Here is a 19,471-nt window from a genome sequence, read left to right on the forward strand (position 1 = left end):
CTTTAGGAGCGCTGAAATATTACGGTTTCCCTAGTAATGACTGTACACAAATCAGCATTATATGCCACCGAAATGGTCGCAATTTCGAGCCCTGCATTAGCAGCAGCTGTCTGGAGTTAACTATGTTAACTTTAATTAGATGTAGTTTCATAACAAGCAAGCTCAGTTCACCTTTTGAAAAGAAAGCAGTCATCAGTTGCTTCCAATGACTGTAAAAAATATGGACGACGCGACAGCCCTTTTTCCCATTGAACGCCTTGAGGGCAAAACGCCTGCTTGACGGGCACAAACTGTCGCAAATGACTGCTGAAATTGGAGCCAGACATGCGCAGAAGGACTGTCTGATGGAGCCAGAGGAGGAGCCGCGAAAATGAGCAGAGTCGAGCTTCCAATCAAACGCGTTATGTAAAATCAACTACGCCCCCCGAACTTCTCAGCATGCGTTTGCTGTCATATCAACACAAATGGATGTAATAACGTTAACAAATATGAGGGTTTTATATATTCAATCGCGCCAGCTCCAGGCCGCAGCGCACAACTTACTCGCGGCGTCGCGGGCTGACTCCGGCTCGCATGCGGCAGCGCCTGCTCGCTCGGCCGCCGCATCTGGCTCGATTGACTCGGACTGGAATCGGGCAGTGAGTCCAGGCATCCGGAGTAGGTCCAGCAGAGGTAACATTAGTCAGTCTGAGCTCTAAGAGATAAGTCTCCGGCAGGCGAGAATCTAGCCGGAACTGTGTTTTGCTATCTGGGTGGCTAGGCGTGTATCAGCAAACTAATAAAGCCCGAAAAAAGCCCTGAACTTAGCGAATAAACAGTGTTCCACCAGGATCATGTATGTCAGAAACTATAGTTTACTGCTGAACTCATTTTGTCATGGTAAAATAACACAGAAATCGAATAATAACATTTCAGTCTACTTCAGTCTCCTGCCGAAGCTCAGACGCCGCGCTTTGAGAAACTGTCAATCACAGCTGTCAATCACGATGACACGCCCAGCATTAAATTACTGCTAAAAACAAACTGTTTACAAAAATGAAGATCTGCACCTATTTCAGCACAATAACCAGTGCCTTAATCGACCAGAACTATCTTTCGGGACATTTTATTGCAAGTGTAATATTTTTTTTTATTTGGGCTCAAGTCTCCTTCATTAACACGGAGGAGGCGGGCTTTATGACTTGTACTGCAGCCAGCCCCCAGGGGGCGATCTAACGGCCGAAACCTTTACTCAAACGTAGGCTTGCGGCACACTTGGTTGCTTCCCCTCATTCTGCCTCCTTTCTTTTTCCTTCCTGTCTTTCTTTTTTTGAAAGCCCGATTTGGGCTTTTTGCGCAGCATGATCAGGCTCTAGACTCACTGCGTTACTTGTTTACTTGTTTGGGGGGGGATGGGGGGTTATCAATATATTTTGAAATAAATAATGACATTGACATCAATTGGAGGTGCCAATTCGAAGTAGGCTACAAAAAAAAAATAATAATAATAAAAAATTGGTGGGATTTCAAAGGGCCCTCTCCCTAGACGGGGCCCTGGGTAGTCAGGTCCACTTTCCCCCCACTACCACGCCCATGTCCTTCACCAATAACCAACCTAAAGTTTTAAGCATTTTCATAATATTAACTCTTCTATTGCAGTGTAAAATGAGTCGTGCCGCTCTATTCTGGACTAACTGTAATTTATCTAGTCTTTACTTGATGCACTCGACCATACCATTGGACAGTAATCTAGATAAGAAAAAACAATTACCTGAACAATTTGAGAAATACAGTACTGTGGTAAAAATTCTACACATCTCTTAATAATTGATAAACCTCTCCCCATAACTATTACCATTTTATCAATCTGTTTTGACCACTTTAACCTACTATCAAGAAGAACTCCAAGAAGCTTAATTTCCTCTACCTGTTCAATAGGCACACTCATTACAGACAAATTTAACTGTGGTTTACATTTAAACTGAAAGTTTGATCCAAACACAAGACTTTTGGTTTTTGTTAAATTTAAAACCATCTTATTATTCTGTACCCACTTTACCACTAATTGTAACTCCTCATCTAAATCAGCAGATAATTTTTCTATTGATGCCGCTGGTAAATATAATGTTGTATCATCTGCGTACATAACTGCCCTTGCTTGCTTTAAAACCAAAGGAAGATCATTGGTAAAAATAGAAAATAACAATGGTCCTAAACAACTTCCTTGAGGCATACCACATTGCAACTCTTTCACCTCCGAATAACTTCCATTATAGAATACACATTGCCTCCTACTAGTCAGATAACTTTTAAACCAACGCACAGTTTGAGAAGTAAATTTATAACATTTAAATTTTTCAAGCAATAACTCATGATCCAGTACATCAAAAGCAGAGCTAAAATCCAGCAAAACTGTTAATGTGTTTGTGTTAATGCTGTTTCTGTTGAATGGACTATTCGATATGCATGCTGAAAATCAGAGAATAAATAGTTTTCTTTAAAAAATAATTGAATTTGTTCACACACTATCGTTTCAAAGACCTAAGAACTGGAAATAAACTTATTGGTCGATTATTAGCCCCACTAAAACTCAGTGCTCCATTTTTCTGTAAAGGAACTACCTTTGCTTCTTTCCAAGCTACAGGGAAAATTCCTTCTTTAATACTCATATTGAAAATATGACAGACTGGTTCCGCCAAACAACTGGCCACTAATTTTACAAGGCAACCATCTAAGTTATCCCTTCCTGATGGTTTATCAATATTTATTATTGATATTTTTTGTTCCACCTGTTGAACATTTACTTCCTTCAATTCAAAAGATAGAGCTGAGTTATCACTTACTATTTTTTCAATTTGCTTTTCACTTGATATAATATTATTAGTTACCATTTTTTCTCTAAGCGTGTTCACTTTATAAAAAAATCATTAAAATAATTAGCAATTTCATTTGATTTAGTTAAAAATAAATCACCTGTCTCAATAAAAAAAGGAGTTTGACCTGATTTCCTACCCATTATTTCATTAATAATATTCCACAATTTTTTTCCATCATATTTATTTTCACTTACTTTTACTTTATAAAATGTCCTTTTCTTTTTCCTATTAATCTTAGTTACTTTATTACGCAATTTACAATAGACTTCCCAATCCAGTTTATTCCCAGTTCTATTTGCTATACCTTTTGCCACATCTCTTTCTGCCATTATGTTCTTCAGTTCATTATCAATCCACGGTGACCTAATATTCTTCACTGTGTGTTTTTTCATAGGTGCATGTTTATCCACCAAAGAATAAAATAATCTTTCAAAAGCTGTTAATGCATCATCAGGATGATCTTCCTTGTAAACATTAGCCCAACATATGTTATTTACATCATTGCAAAATAAGTCCTGACAAAATTTTCTATATGATCTTTTATAAATAACTTTTGGTCTTTCTTTAGGGACCTTCGTTTTTCTTGCAATCGCTATAATATTATGATCACTACACCCAATAGGAACAGATACACTCTTAGAACACATTTCCACAGCATTTGTATAAATATGGTCAATACAAGTAAAAGTTCTCTTACCAAGACTATTTACATGAATTCTTGTTGGTTGATCAATAACTTGTGTTAAATTACATGCATTAATTACATTCACCACTTTAGTTTTTTATGGAACAGTCCTGAGACATCCAATTAATATTTAAATCACCCATCAAGTAAATTTCATTTCCAGTATCACATACATCAATCATATCACACAATTCACTTAAATAACAGCTATTTGCACACGGTGGTCTGTAACAACAACCAACAAGTAATGATTTAACAAATGATAACTGTACTTGTAGCCACAGAACCTCTACTTCTACAGGCATTAAATCTTGCCTTATCTTTACTGGAATATGACTTTGAGTGTATATGGCAACCCCTCCACCATATTTATTTCTATCTTTCCTATAGATATTATAACCATTTATATTTACTATATCATCTGAAAATGCTTGATCAAGATGTGTCTCAGTTACTGCTAAAACATGAATATTATTAGTAATCAAAACATCGGATATTTCATCAAGTTTATTCCGAAGATTACAGATATTAACATGAGCTAATTTTAATCCTTTCTTTGGTAACTTAATTGATACTGACACAATTCATAGAAAGAAATTCTCAATCTCATTCTTATTTTTATTAAATTTCCTCAAGCTAACTTAAGAAAACCACAGATCTATTACGCTAACCTAAGGAAGCCATAGATCTACTTCGACTTTGAGGTCTTCTTTGATTTTCTATTGCTATCATTTGTAATTTGTGATGCTGGGAATGTGATTAATTTATCATAACGCAAATACGCTATTTCTCCTCTCTGTCTCTTGCAGCACTTAATTCTGGCATAAGCTCCTTCCTCCTTAATCGCACATTTTCTGGAAAATCTTTATTCAAGTATATGTTTGATCCTTTGAGATACTTTGCTCTCTCCAGCACTGCTTCTTTGTCTTTATACTTAAGAAATTTAACCACAACAGGCCGCTGTCGACTAGAATTCCCGTTTCTCATCCTTCCTATTCTGTGTGCTTTCTCCAAGGTAATTTTATTTTGATCAAGTTGTAGTTTCTCTTGAACTATCTGCTTTACTTTCTATTCAGATTCACACCATTTCTCATTTGGAGATTCTGGAATTCCTTCCACCACTATATTATTCTGTTTACACTGACCATCCAAATAATTGGCTTTAGCATCTAATATCAAAAGAGATTCGGCGAACTTTTGTATATCATCCACATTTGATTTACATTCAGTTGAATATTCTCTACAGTTAACTTTCAACTCATCCACCTCTTTCTGAGTGAACTGGAGACTTATCTTCAAGTCTTGTACCTCCTTCATGAGCTCATCTACTCTTTGATTCATAGAATTCATAATCATGAAAAGATTATTAAATAAACTTTATTGCAAATAAATCATTAATCACTTTTGGGTGCCATCACCATACAGCTGCCCCCCACCTTCTTTGGTCTGATGAGACCAAAATTGAGTTCTTTGAAGTGAATGCCAGGCTTACGGTTTGGAGAAAACCAGGCACTGGTCATCACCAGGCTAATACCATCCATACAGTGAAGCATGCTGAGGGGATGTTTTTCAGCAGCATGAAATGGAAGACTAGTCCGGATAGAGGGAAAGATGAATGCAGCAATGTACAGAGACATCCTAAATGAAAACCTATAAGAGTGCTCTTGACCTCAGATTGGGTCGACGATTTATCTTCCAGCAGGACAAGGACCCAAAGCACACTGCCAAAATACCAATGGAGTGGCCTCAATACAACATGGTGAATGTCCTTAAGTGGCCCGTGCAGCCAGAGCCCAGACCTAAATCCTATTGAACATCACTGGAGATTTCTGAAAATGGCTTTACACCGTTGCTTCACATCCAACTGGATAGAGCTTGAGAGGTACTGCAAAGAGGAATGGGGAAAAACCATTCCCAAAAACCAATATTTTTAAAAATTGTATTATTAAGGAAAAAATCAGAATGTGCAACTATAAAACCAACTTCACCTCAATGCATTGGTTTTGCTTACCTGCGAAGACGCACCCTTGTCTGCCATTTTTCTAAAATAAATATATGATTTAAATAGTTTAGTTTACAAAGTCGTATTATGTGAGAAGACAATAGCTTTTGTAAAACAGGGATTGGACTCCTACACTGTAAAAAAAATGTTAAATTAACAGTAAGTTTCTGGCAACAATTATCCAGTAGCTGCTGAATTTCATAAAATAAACAGATACTGCTACAAGATAGAAAATGATCAAGGCCAAATGATGTTTTGGAAAAGGAAAAGTGAAAGAGGGCAGCAGCGCTTCTGATGTTCCTGCAAAAATGACAAACAAAATCAATCCTTGGAGTAAAAACTAATCATCCCTCAAACGATTTGATTCATTTAGAAACGAAACACCACACTGCTTATATATATATAAGCAGTATGGTGTTTCGTTTTTGAATATAATTTAAATATTTTAATTTACAAAGTCGTATTATGTGAGAAGACAATAGCTTTTGTAAAACAGGGATTGGTCTCCTACACTGTAAAAAAATTGTTAAATTAACAGCAAGTTACTGGCAACAATTATCCAGTAGCTGCTGAATTTCAAAAAATAGTAAAATTACTGTAATACTGATTACAATAGTATTAAATTTACTGTAAAATGTAATACATCATTTTACTGTTTTCTTTTTTACTGTAACACTAAATACAGAAGTGGTGCACATACTGCAAAATATATATATATCCTGAATATATATTATACATATATATTTATTATGGGTGGAGCCGAACCCGAATATGGTATTTGGAAAGGCACGAATAGGATGTTTTTACGAATACTTATTTCAAAAAAATACTTGAAAAATTATTTGTATTCAGGAGCAAGAAAAACATTGTATCAAAAAGCAGCGATTCCTCATGAGACTACAGTGCATGCCCGCGTGAGTGAGAGTGAGAGAGAGTGAGTGAGACACTCAGGAGTCGGAGGGCGTGGTGGAGGTAAAAGGTGTCTGGCACTCCGACTCCTGAGTGTCTCCACACAGCAACAGACAGAGAAGGCTCGGCTGAACGAAAAAAAAAACTTCACTGCATCACTATTGATTGATCGGGATATTCCATTACGCTGCATTAGCGCGGTAATTTAAACAATAGACTGTTGACAGAGTAACGTTAACGTTCGTTTATAAAGGTTAAAACGATGCTTCTGCAGTTGTGTCGAATAGTATGCACTTATGGGAGATATATGGTACGTCTAAATTACTGTCTTTTGCAGACAGCAAGATATATGCTATAGGCTAGTTAACCTTAGCATAGCTTCCCGTCACTTTTTATTAATTTGAAACTCCTCAAATACATTTGGGCACCAAATAGAAAAGAGTGAGACGCCATTTCTTGGTAATCCACCTGTCAAAAAAAAAAAAAAACTTCAAGTTCTGTGTGGAAGCATTTTACAGTCAGTGGTGCTGCAGATAAAACAAAGTGATACTGTATGTAATGTGTGCAAAAGTGAAATCAGCAGAGGCAGAGGTATTAAACATCTGTCAACATCTTCTATGCGTAATCATTAATTCATTTCTTTTCGGCTTAGTCCCCTTTATCAATCTGGGGTTGCCACAGTGAAATGAACCACCAATTTATCCAGCATATGTTTTACGCAGTGGATGCCCTTCCAGCTGCTACCCAGCACTAGGAAAGATCCATACACTCTCTTTCACACGCATACAATAGGGACAATTTAGCTTACCCAATTCACCTGTATTGCATGTGTTTGGACTGTGGGGGAAACCGGAGCACCCGGAGGAAACCCATGCCAACATGGGGAGAACCCAGTCGAGGCTCGAACAATCAACGTTCTTGCTTTGAGGCGACAGCGCTACTCACTGTGCCACCTTGCAACCCTCTATGTAATGGATTATCACATGCACTAAAAGCATCCTCTCCTGATACTGTCTGCCAACCCCCTACAAGCATCAATCCCCTCATCAGCACAGCTAGCAGAACATAGCACTAAATCCTCCACAAGCACCAAACCATCAACACAACCACATTCTGCCCCACCAAGTCAGTTACATACATAAAAAAGTAAAAAAACAAAAACAAACTTTGTGTCTGTTTTGTGTCAGGCAGATGACAAAAGCAGGGCTGTATCTTTTAGTATTGTATAGAATACTTTTATTCTGCCAGATCTCCCAGTCAGGGGTCTATTTAGAATTATTTAGTTAATTTTAGTTTTTGGAATTCTGTGCATTAGAAAGAAGTTCTTTCAGAAGAAGAACAGTTTTTTGAAGTATTTTTTGTTTTTATTTTGTCTATTCAGTGTCCTTTAACAAGAACAGTGGTGGTGGGGTTCATAATATTCACAATGGTATTTTATTAGTTGTTGGTTTAACCATGGATGAGGTAATGGCTTCTATGTTATTTTCTTTTCAATGACGTTTCTTGTCACATGTTCAAAAACAACAACCAATATTTCATAATGCATATCTATAATTTATATAATGGGTATAATTAAACAATACTTACACTATAACGTAAATTAGAAGTGTAATAGAAAAAATATATTTTTTTATGCCATTTTGAATTTACTCTAATACAAATACAAATACTTTTCCCCCCTCAACAAATACAAATACATATACAAATACCGGCTGCTCCGCACATCCCTAATATATATATATATAAGTAAGTATATAATGAATACAGATCACTAACATACTTATATTTGAGCTAACAACTAACGACAACTATGAGAAAAAAAAAGAAGCAATGAAGCAAAGAAGAAGCAATGAAAACATACCTTTACTGGACTGCTGCTTTCAGGCTGCCATCGTTCCCCCACTCGTTCAGTCGCAAGCTCTTTCTATGGCTAAACAAGGTCAAGGAAGCCTTTTCTGATTGGCTGAATTTTTCGGAGAGCCCACATTTTGGTTGGCAGATACACAAGACACTTCTGCATCACATATCACAGTGATGTTTGGGGCAAAAGAGCGAGAGTACTGAAACGTAGATTTGCAAGTGAAAAACAGCACTTGAGAATCATAGCGGCAGATTTCAGCCGTTGCAGTATCATATTTGTGTTCATGCTCAGAACAAAATAAATTAAACATTCTACATGCGTTCAGCTCTCTTTGCGTGGATACACATTCTAATCTACAGATGTGCAAGTTTTGTCTGTGACTTCACATTTCCTGATGCAGGTGTGTAAATGTGTTTTGCACCATATTCACTGCAACAATAGTAGCAAAGAGTATGAGCGGATGAGATTCTGTATTTGTGATTTGTCTGTTGAGATTTGTGCACCTGCACTGAAGGATTTGAACAGGTGTAAACGTTGTGTTGTGTTTGCTGGAGACAAAAAACACCTGCACATCTGCAAATTGATCTGCAAGTACACATTTACTGATACACATGTGCAAATTTGCTCTGCGAGTACAAATTTATTCATACACATTTGTGGCTGTTCTTCACAACTAGCAATTACACTTTTACAGCTGCTTGGGAGTTTTGCACCAAAAATACCTTCATACACACACTACAGACAATTTTGCATACCCAATTCACCAGTACCACATGTCTTTGGACTGTACGGGAAACCAGAGCAACTGAAGGAAACCCACGCGAATATGCAAACTCCACACAGAAATGCCACCTGACCAAGCCGAGGCTCGAATAAGCGACCTTCTTGCTTTGAGGCAGCCTTGTTGTGTGCTACTTACTGCACCACCGTGACGCCCTTGTTTTATACATTTAACACAAAAGTTTAGTTTAAAAGTTGAAAGATCTGTTAAATATAAAAGCGATTTTGTTTTGATTTGTTTCTTCTTTTTTTTGGAAATTTAAATGTGATTTTTTATTTTATTCAAGAAACGCATGCATTCTCGTCAGACTATAACTTTTAAAAAAGTCAGTGGGGTGATGATTAATTCATATCATATGAGAGTAGCTGTGCAGCAGGTGTTGCAATTTTAAGAGGTTTATTGAAAGCGAACATTTTTAAGACAAACACAATTCAGGTTGATGGGGTAAAATAAAAAATAATGCTAAATTATTTGTTATTTGAAAATAATTATGCATGTATAGTAGCACACAAAACAAGGCCCTGTTTTTGAATTTTGAAGACCAATTTAAAAAAGTAATGGAACAATAGGGATGGCTCATGCGAAACTGACATTTCGACACAGTGCCGAGATCCCAAAGCGCAAGTGTTTCAAAACACTGCACTGAAGCATTGTCCAAAAAACCCAGGTCATGTGACTAAAGTGTCTAAAGCATCAAGGCGGTCCAAGTGTTTCGAGATGTGGCATACCAGCCGAAACTGCGTTTAATTGACAGGGTCGTAAACAAATTACAATCGCACATCTGTCTGAATTCAATAAAAGAAGGATAAAAATTTTGGTATGTCATGTTCAATTCATGGGTTTTTGTGAGAGGAGAGATATTTTGTTATTTTGTGACATTTGAAGTGCATATTTAAGCTACAATAAAACTTTATTAATAGATAGATAGGCTATAGACACAGACAAATAGTTAGGATACATTTGCTGATACATTGATATGCTCACATTTATAGGCATACATATTCATCCATACACATACATCCATACATCCACATAGGTATACATATGCATCCACATAGGCATACACATACAACTGAGTTATCAGAAGAACAGAGAGTCTTAGCCTTAAAGCTTATACCACTGTACCGGATGTTGCAGCACAAGCTAAATGAGAAAAAAAGGGCCTTGCAAAGCAGGAATCAGTTGTCCAATTAGGTAATATTGTTGTCAGTAATATAATAGTAATTATATTATAATTATAATTATAATTATATGCTTTGGTCCTGTTTTGCACAGGCTCACACCTGCAAGAAGGTCTTCAGTAATGTCTGGAAATCCAACTTGATAAGCAGTGCTACTACTGAAGCTACTGTTGATGTGAAAAAATACCTAACAGATGCATTTTGGCCAAAAAATGAAAATCTCCTAGAATACTGGAAGGAAAGAAAAATAATTTCCCCAAAATAGTATGTGCTTGCGCAGAAGTACTTATGTATGCCTGCAACAAATGTACCCTATGAGAGGATTTTTTTCAAAGGCTGGAGAAATAATTTGTAAAAAAAGAAGCAGGCTTAGTCCATCTACAGCAGAACATTAAATACATTCATTCATTCATCTTCTGCTGCTTTTCCGGGGCCGGGTCTCAGGGGCAGTAGTCTTAGGGAGAACCCTAAACTTCCAAATCCCCAGACACTTCCTCCAGATCCTCTGGGGGGGTACCCGAGGCGTTCCCAGGCCAGCCGAGAGACATAGTCCCTCCAGCGTGTCCTGGGTCTTCCCCGAGGCCGCCTCCCGGTGGGACATGCCTGGAACACCTCTCTAGGTAGGCGATCCAGGAGGCATATGAAACAGATGCCCGAGCCACCTCAGCTGACTTCTCTCGAAGGGGAGGAGCAGCGACTCTACTCCGAGCTCCTCCGGGGTGTCAAGAGCTCCTCACCCAATCCATAAGAGTGTGCCCTGCCACCCTTCGAAGGAAACTCATTTCAGCCGCTTGTATCCGAGATCATGTCCTTTCGGTCATGATCCAAAGCTCATGACCATAGGTGAGAGTAGGAACGTAGATTGACCGGTAAATCAAAAGCTTTCCCCAAGCCGGACCCCCTCCAGCCCAAGGCTGCGCCTTGAAATTCTGTCCATAAAAAATTATGAATAGAATTGGTGACAAGGGAAGCCCTGCCGGAGTCCAACATGCACTTGAAACAAATCTGACCTATTGCCGGCAATGCAAACCTAACTCCTACTCTGTTCATACAGGGACGAGACCTCGACAGATCGCTTCTGACCCCATACTCCCCGAGCACCCTCCACAGAATGCTGCGAGTGACACAATCGAATGCCCTCTACAAGTCCACAAAACACATATTTGTTTTGGTTGAGCTGGTTGAGTATACTCCCATGAACGCTCGAGCACCCTGGTGAGAGTATAGAGCTGGTCCAGTGTACCACGGCCCAGAGGAAAACAGCATTGTTCCTCCTGGATCCTAGGTTCAACCCTTGGCCGGATCCTCCTCTTTAGTACCCTGACATACACTTTCCCTGGGAGGCTGAGGAGTGAGATCCCCCTATAGTTATACATGACATATACATATACATAAAATATTTTTAAATAAAAATCTTTATATGTAAAAAAATAAAAAAAACATTGACATTGTCACGGTTGTGGATCTATCTGCTCTTCTATGATGTGTCTGCGTGGTGTGATTTGTTTATTTGTGTTTGCGGTGTGTGTGTGCGCTTGTCTCTGTGTTTGTGTGAGAGTCGCGTGGTTGTCAGTGTTGTTGTTGTTTTCATGCCATCAGCTGGGCGGTCACATGATCATGGTCATCGGTCGCCTAGCACCGCTCAGCTGATTATTGCGCTCCAGTTGTAGCGCATTACTGTGGCTATAAATGTTCAGCGTTCCTGTCTCACCTTGTCAGTTCGTTGTCCTCACTTGTCTCTGTGTCTTTGTCAGGCTCTCCTCGTTGAGTTCGCTGGTTGAACGCTGGTTGAAGTTTTTCTCCGATGAACTTTTGATTCGCTCTGTTGACGGAGATTGAAGTTCTCCCCGATGAACTTTTGATTCGCTCTGTTGACGGAGATTGAAGATCTCCCCGATGAACTTTATTCGCTCTCTTGACGGAGAACTATTTGTTCCTTCATCTTCCTCTTGTGATCACCTGACTTCCAGCCAGCCAGCTTCTCTTTGTTCTGTGTTCTCTTCTAAGTTTAATAAACTGTCGCTTACATTTGGGTCTCCACGTCTTCTTTGAACATTGTGACAGAACGAACTGACCAATATGGACCCAGCAAGCACTTTGGAGATCCAAAAGATTTTGTCCCGCAGCGCCGCTCGCTTAGATCATCAGGATCAGCAAATGAAAGTCACCAGCCAAGCCATTAGAGCTCTGGTGAACCAAGTCTCTGAGCTCACCACCCAAGTTCAGCGTCTCAGCTCGGGTCTCGCCGCCGGATCCGCTCTGCCGCCTCCTCCCGTTGATCCACCAGCCAGTCCAGTTGTCAGTGAAAGCCGCTCCAGTGAACCACAATTACCTCCGCCGCAGAGTTATGCAGGTGAATCCCATCTATGCCGAGCCTTCCTAGCTAAATGCTCACTGTATATCGCTCTCCAGCCTTCTTCTTTTCCCAGCGAGCAGAGCAAGGTGGCATTTTTGATTAATCTGCTCACAGGTAAGGCGGCATTATGGGGAACTACGGTATGGGAGAACAAGAACCATTGTTGTAACACTTTCAAAGCATTTTCGGACAAACTCAAGGTGGTTTTCGATCAAGCAGCTTCAGGCAGAGAGGCGTCCAGAAAGCTGGCAGAGCTCCGTCAGGGAGATCAGAGTGTCGTGGACTATTCCATCGAGTTTCGCACGCTGGCAGCGGAGTGTGGCTGGAACAGCGAGGCGCAGTGGGACATGATTTTCACAGTCTAGCGGAGCACATTAAGGATGAGATCTACGCGTTGGAGTTGCCTAAAACGCTTGAAGGGCTCATCAATCTGGCGGTAAGAGTGGACAATCGTCTTCAACGTAGGGGACATTACAAGGAGCTCTGTCTTTAGCGTCTGGCTTTGCAGCCCTGTGTTCAAGAGGCAATGCCCACTGAGCCGGAGCCCGAACCCATGCAGATGGGAAGGTTTCGTCTGTCTTCGGAGGAGAGACGTCGTCGACGTGCTGGGGGGTTGTGTATGTACTGTGGAGTTGGGGGTCATTTTGTGGCTTTATGTCCGGCCAAAAATAATAAGCCATCTATGGGTAAGAGTTTATTGGTGGGTGAAATTATGCCTAAAAGGAACTCTCCTAATATGACTTCCTTATCTATCAAACTGTGTTTTAATTCCATTTCTCACACATGCCACGCCCTCATCGATTCAGGAGCCGAGGGGAACTTTATTGATTCTAAATTAGCGAACAGTCTGAACATCCCTGTTTCTCCTCTTTCTTTACCTATAGCGGTGCATGCTCTTAGTGGACTGTCCCTTCCTACCATCACACACATTACTGCTCCCATAAAACTCATTACTTCTGGGAATCACACAGAACTCATTACATTTTTTCTCACTGACACCATTGATACTTCTGTCATTCTGGGACATCCATGGTTAGTGTTACATAAACCTCACATTAATTGGGGGCATAATGCAGTTTTTTCTTGGAGTGAGAGCTGTCATGAATCTTGTTTATTGTCTGCTTGCTCTAATGTTCCTTGTTCTGTGTTTCAGGAGGAGCAGGTGGATCTATCAAACGTGCCCCGTGAGTACCATGACCTGAAGAGAGTGTTCAGTAAGTCTCGGGCTGCTTCTCTACCTCCTCACCATCCCTATGACTGTGCTATAGACTTATTGCCAGGTACGTCTCCGCCTAAGGGCAAGTTATATTCGCTGTCTGTTCCAGAGAGGGAGGCTAAGGAGAAATATATTTCTGATTCTCTAGCAGCCAAGATCATCCGCCCGTCTTCTTCACCGGCGGGGGCGGGATTTTTTTTTGTGAAAAAGAAGGATGGTTCTCTTTGTCCGTGCATTGACTATCGAGGGCTGAACAGCATCATGGTTAAGAATAAGTATCCTTTGCCGTTGATGTCTTCAGCCTTCGAGCGCCTGCAGGGGGTGAACTTTTTCACAAAATTAGATCTCCGCAATGCTTATCATTTGGTTCGCATAAGACCCGGGGATGAGTGGAAAACCGCATTTAACACCCCTAGAGGGCATTTTGAGTACTGCGTTCTGCCCTTCGGTCTTTCTAACGTCCTGGCTGTTTTCCAGGCACTCGTCAATGATGTGTTAAGAGATATGATAGATCAGTTTATCTATATCTACCCGGATGACATTCTGATTTTTTCTCACTCTCTCCAGGAACACGTTCAGCACGTCAGGCGAGTGTTGCAGAGGCTGTTAGAGAATGGGCTTTATGTCAAGGCGGAGAAATGCGTTTTTCATGCACAGTCGGTTCAGTTTTTGGGGCATATCGTGTCGGTCGAGGGGATGCGCATGGATCCAGAGAAGATTCAGGCTGTGGTAAATTGGCCAACCCCAGATTCCCGTAAGGCCCTGCAGAGGTTCCTGGGCTTTGCCAATTTTTACTGGCGTTTTATTCGCAATTTCAGCCAGCTCGCCACACCTCTGACTAATTTGACCTCCTCCAAAACACCGTTCAGGTGGTCTAACGCAGCCGAAGCTGCATTTTCCAAACTGAAGGGTTGCTTTGTTTCAGCCCGATTCTCATAGCCCCTGATCCTTCTCGGCAGATTGTGGTGGAGGTCGATGCGTCCGAGGTCGGGGTCGGAGCCATCCTGTCCCAGCGCTCTGCCTTGGACGGCAAGATTCATCCCTGCGCGTATTTCTCACATCGTTTATCTGCTGCAGAAAGAAATTACGACATTGGTAATCGAGAGTTGCTGGCCGTCAAGCTTGGGTTGGAGAAGTGGCGACATTGGTTAGAAGGTTCTGGGGTGCCTTTTATCGTTTGGACCGATCATAAAAATCTTGAGTACATCAAATCTGCCAAGAGACTAAACTCTAGGCAGGCTCGGTGGGCATTATTTTTCGGACGATTTAATTTTTCAATCTCGTACAGACCAGGTTCTAAGAACATCAAACCTGATGCGTTATCTCGTCTTTTTGATCGCTCGGATCGTACGTCATCTCCAGATCCGGTGCTTCCGCAGAGGGTTTTTGTGGCGAATATTTCTTGGGAGATCGAGTCGCGGGTTCGCACAGCCCTGGATGGGGTAACGCCCCCGATCGGATGCCGGCCGAGTCGATTATTTGTGCCAGAGGATCTACGGTCCGACGTTATCCGGTGGGGTCATTCCTCCAAAGTAGCCTGTCATCCGGGAGTGAGTCGCACATTATTTGTTATTAAACAAAGATTCTGGTGGCCAGTAATGGTTCGTGATGTGCGCGATTTTGTTTTGGCTTGCTCTGTCTGTGCCGCTTCTAAGTCTTCCAATCGCCCACCTGCTGGACTCCTTCAACCGCTGTCAGTGCCTTCGAGACCCTGGTCACACATCTCGCTAGATTTTGTTATGGGTCTTCCATCTTCTAACGGCAACACGGTGGTTTTAACCGTGGTGGACAGGTTCTCAAAGGCTGCTCATTTTGTCCCTCTGCCCAAATTACCTTCAGCCAGAGAGACAGCGGTTGCTGTCATTGATCACGTCTTTCGCATTCATGGCCTCCCGACAGACGTGGTTTCTGACAGGGGGCCTCAGTTTGTCTCTAAATTCTGGACAGAATTCTGTCGTTTATTGGGGGCTACTGTTAGTCTTTCTTCTGGTTTTCATCCCCAGAGTAACGGTCAGACCAAGAGAGCCAATCAGGATCTTGAGCGCACATTGCGATGTTTGGTCTTGCAGAATCCATCCTCTTGGAGTCAGCAACTTTTGTGGGTGGAGTACGCACATAATTCGTTACCAGTGTCGGCTACGGGCCTCTCTCCGTTTCAGTGTAGTCTAGGTTACCAGCCACCAGTTTTTCCCAGTCTGGAATCCGAAGTCGCGGTCCCCTCCGTTCACGCCTTTGTCCAGAGGTGCCGCCGCACCTGGAACAGGGCCAGACAGACCCTCCTCCAGGTGGGGGAGCGCACTAAGTCTAAAGCCGATCGCCACCGGTCTAAGCCTCCCGTTTACATTGTCGGTCAAAAAGTGTGGCTTTCATCTAAAAACATTCCTCTCCGCACCGTTTGTAATAAGTTAGCTTCTAAATTTATTGGCCCTTTTACTGTCACTAAAATCATTAATCCTGTGGCAGTCCGCCTCAAATGACCTCCAGCGTACAGGAGAATTCATCCCGTGTTTCATATATCTAAAGTAAAGCCCGTTTTTCATACGGCAATTAATCCGCATGCACCAGTCCCCCCAGTTACGGTCCTGAAGAGAGAAGTTGGGTTCCGGCCGGGGACATACTGGATCACTCTCTTCTCGATGATTACAATCGCCAGGTAGGCTCGTCTGGGGAGAGGGTAATGTCACGGTTGTGGATCATCTTCTATGATGTGTCTGCGTGGTGTGATTTGTTTATTTGTGTTTGCGGTGTGTGTGTGCGCTTGTCTCTGTGTTTGTGTGAGAGTCGCGTGGCTGTCAGTGTTGTTGTTGTTTTCATGTCATCAGCTGGGCGGTCACATGATCATGGTCATCGGTCGCCTAGCACCGCTCAGCTGATTATTGCGCTCCAGGTGTAGCGCATTACTGTGGCTATAAATGTTCAGCGTTCCTGTCTCACCTTGTCAGTTCGTTGTCCTCACTTGTCTCTGTGTCTTTGTCAGGCTCTCCTTGTTGAGTTCGCTGGTTGAACGCTGGTTGAAGTTTTTCTTCGATGAACTTTTGATTCGCTCTGTTGACGGAGATTGAAGTTCTCCCCGATGAACTTTTGATTCGCTCTGTTGACGGAGATTGAAGATCTCCCCGATGAACTTTATTCGCCCTGTTGACGGAGAACTATTTGTTCCTTCATCTTCCTCTTGTGATCACCTGACTTCCAGCTAGCCAGCTTCTCTTTGTTCTGTGTTCTCTTCTAAGTTTAATAAACTGTCACTTGCATTTGGGTCTTCATGTCTTCTTTGAACATTGTGACAGACATATTTATTATCACTGTTTATTCAAATGTGACTCCGCCATTACAAGTACAACACGTTAAAAGAATAAATTATGATTTATACTAATGCCAGATTCGAACCCATGGTGTCAGCGTTTCAGAACACTAACCACTCCCCCAAACCACTTTGATAAAGCCATTCCACAACGTATGATATAATTCGCCTATTAGACCATTAGCCTATTAACGTAGACTAACCATGTTCCGTACACTTTTCGCTATTCAGCGCACTCAAATGACCACTTCTCCGTCAGTGAAAGCCAGATAAGCATGCTTGTTTGTTCATTTTCTGAGGGAATACCTATTGCACAATCCAAATCTTGATTGATGTTTTTTGGACCAGTAGTTTTTGAGAAAAGATGGGAAAAGTACCGTCTTCACATGTGTACGGAAGATGATAGATATTAACTGTGTTCCGTACACGAATAAAATAGTGTTCCGCACAGGGTGCATAACTTTAGTTCACTGGCAAAAATGGGCATTGTTTGAAGTCTTATTAAAATCTTATGTCAGAATATACCATTATTGTGTTTAACTTAGTTAATGATATTAACTAAGTTAATGATATTTAATAATTCTTTTATGAAAGTTTAAAATGTAATAGCTTCACAATCATTTAATTTTTATATCATGTTTATTTTATTACAGCATGACAATTTTAAATATTAAAACATTAAATTCATGCACATTAAGGCTAACTTGCCTGACCTTTTATGAATATAAACATCATCACTGCACAAAGAGGATCCAAACAGCATTTGCAGCCTTTCTCTCAGGCTCTCTCTGGTGGAGATGCCATCATCACCCACACCTGACTTTTAAATATCCCCATTTCAAAGCATTTATTCAACAAAAGATAATTTATTGAACAATTTTTGATAACATAATATTCACTTCACAGCTGCATATTCACAGATAGTAGGAAGGTCTCTGTTGTGCTTGGGGTTAAAAGAGTGAGAAATAAAGATTACACAGATACATAGCTTGACTATGACCGATAAGTATTTATTCAGAGATTAGTGTTAAAAGCACCGTTGTGTACTGAATATGGTTAGTCTACGTTAGCTTCTCATTTGAAGCTGTTTCAGTGCAATTTTTAAAATGACCACTTGGTGTCACTGAGACATGTTTCAAAATGTTTTGAAGCTACGACACATTTGCTTTAACTGTTTCAGTGTTTCATAAAGCCTCGCTTTGCCCCTCACAATGTAACAATAAAATAAGGAAAAAAAAGTTGGAGGGGACAACACAATATGGGATTCTGTAAAAGTGTCACCGATTCGGTCCCAGTCATTCCCCTCACTGGCCAGCAGAGGTCTCCCTCACGGGTCTTTTAAGCACTACATTACTCACAAGGCCTGTTCCTGCCTATGATTGCGCTGCACATGACTCTTCTCATACACTCACACATATAGCAGCGTTCATGCTCACTTCATTAAGAAGTCTTGTTTTGCTCGGCTGCTGACATTACTGAGCATTTATCCCTGATTTCTGATACCTGTTTGATCTCCTGTTGCCAACCCGAACTGCTTTTGACCTTGTCTATCTTGCTGCCTGCCCAGACCTACGCTTGTTATACCGACCAACGAATACTTGCTGCCTGCCTCTCGATCCGTTAAGCCTATTGTTCTTTTGAGTTCATCTTCCAGCACTTGGTGTTTGATTGCTATTAAACTGTGTTTAATAAACGTGCTGTAGATGGATCCCTCCTTGTCAGACTCTCCGTTACAAAAAGATTGTTTGCCGCCTCGTCCTAATAGGTCTCTTCTTCAAGAATTGGGCAATTTATGTTCTACCTTTGACCTGAATGACATATGGAGATAAAAGTATCCTAAAAAAATTTCGTTTACAAGGTGTAATAAAAATCTTTCACAACAGTCGAGTTTCGACTATTACCTTTTTTAAAAAATAATAATAATTACAAGTTACACAAACTATAGCTATATACAGGGGCGAACTGGCCATCTGTCAAATGCCAGAAGGGTCTAACCATTATTTTAAATGTGGACCAGTCAGTTTTTAAAAAAAAAAAATTATATGTAGTGTTTTTACATGCAGGCCGATTTGATCTCTTGCTAAGTATGATATTATGAAAATAATGATGATGAGGATCATAATAATAGTAATATTAATAATAAATGTTAAGTATTTGGCCCAATTGGTGACAACCGCCTGGTTTCGAGATGGGCCAACCCAATCAGAAGTTATGTGGATGTAATCAAAAAGTACATTCGACTTCATGCAGCGCTGCGCAGATCTATCGAAATCTGTCTTAAAGTAATGCATGCTGGTTAGAAATTTTGTCCAGATTGATGCTGC

At 40.8% G+C, this 19,471-nt stretch overlaps 1 protein-coding gene across 4 annotated transcripts in view; it reads left to right on the forward strand.

The window, feature by feature from the left end:
• Positions 1 to 18,356, forward strand: part of si:dkey-150i13.2 — a 71,992-nt gene extending 53,636 nt beyond the window's left edge. Inside the window, exons 9-10 of one of the 4 annotated variants that reach the window (XM_087306714.1) lie at positions 13,784 to 13,910; positions 16,824 to 17,096. In XM_087306714.1, coding sequence (XP_087162840.1) covers positions 13,784 to 13,910; positions 16,824 to 16,837 — 141 coding nt within the window. In that variant the 3' untranslated portion in view covers positions 16,838 to 17,096. Of the gene's footprint in view, positions 1 to 13,783 lie in introns of all 4 variants that reach the window. The other 3 variants (XM_087306715.1, XM_087306721.1, XM_087306712.1) reach the window with 3 other exon arrangements.
• The last annotated feature ends 1,115 nt before the right edge of the window (positions 18,357 to 19,471 follow it).

The sequence above is a fragment of the Danio rerio genome, chromosome 23 (assembly GCF_052040795.2).
Source record: "Danio rerio strain M-AB ecotype USA chromosome 23, GRCz13ab, whole genome shotgun sequence".
Lineage (NCBI taxonomy): Eukaryota > Metazoa > Chordata > Actinopteri > Cypriniformes > Danionidae > Danio > Danio rerio.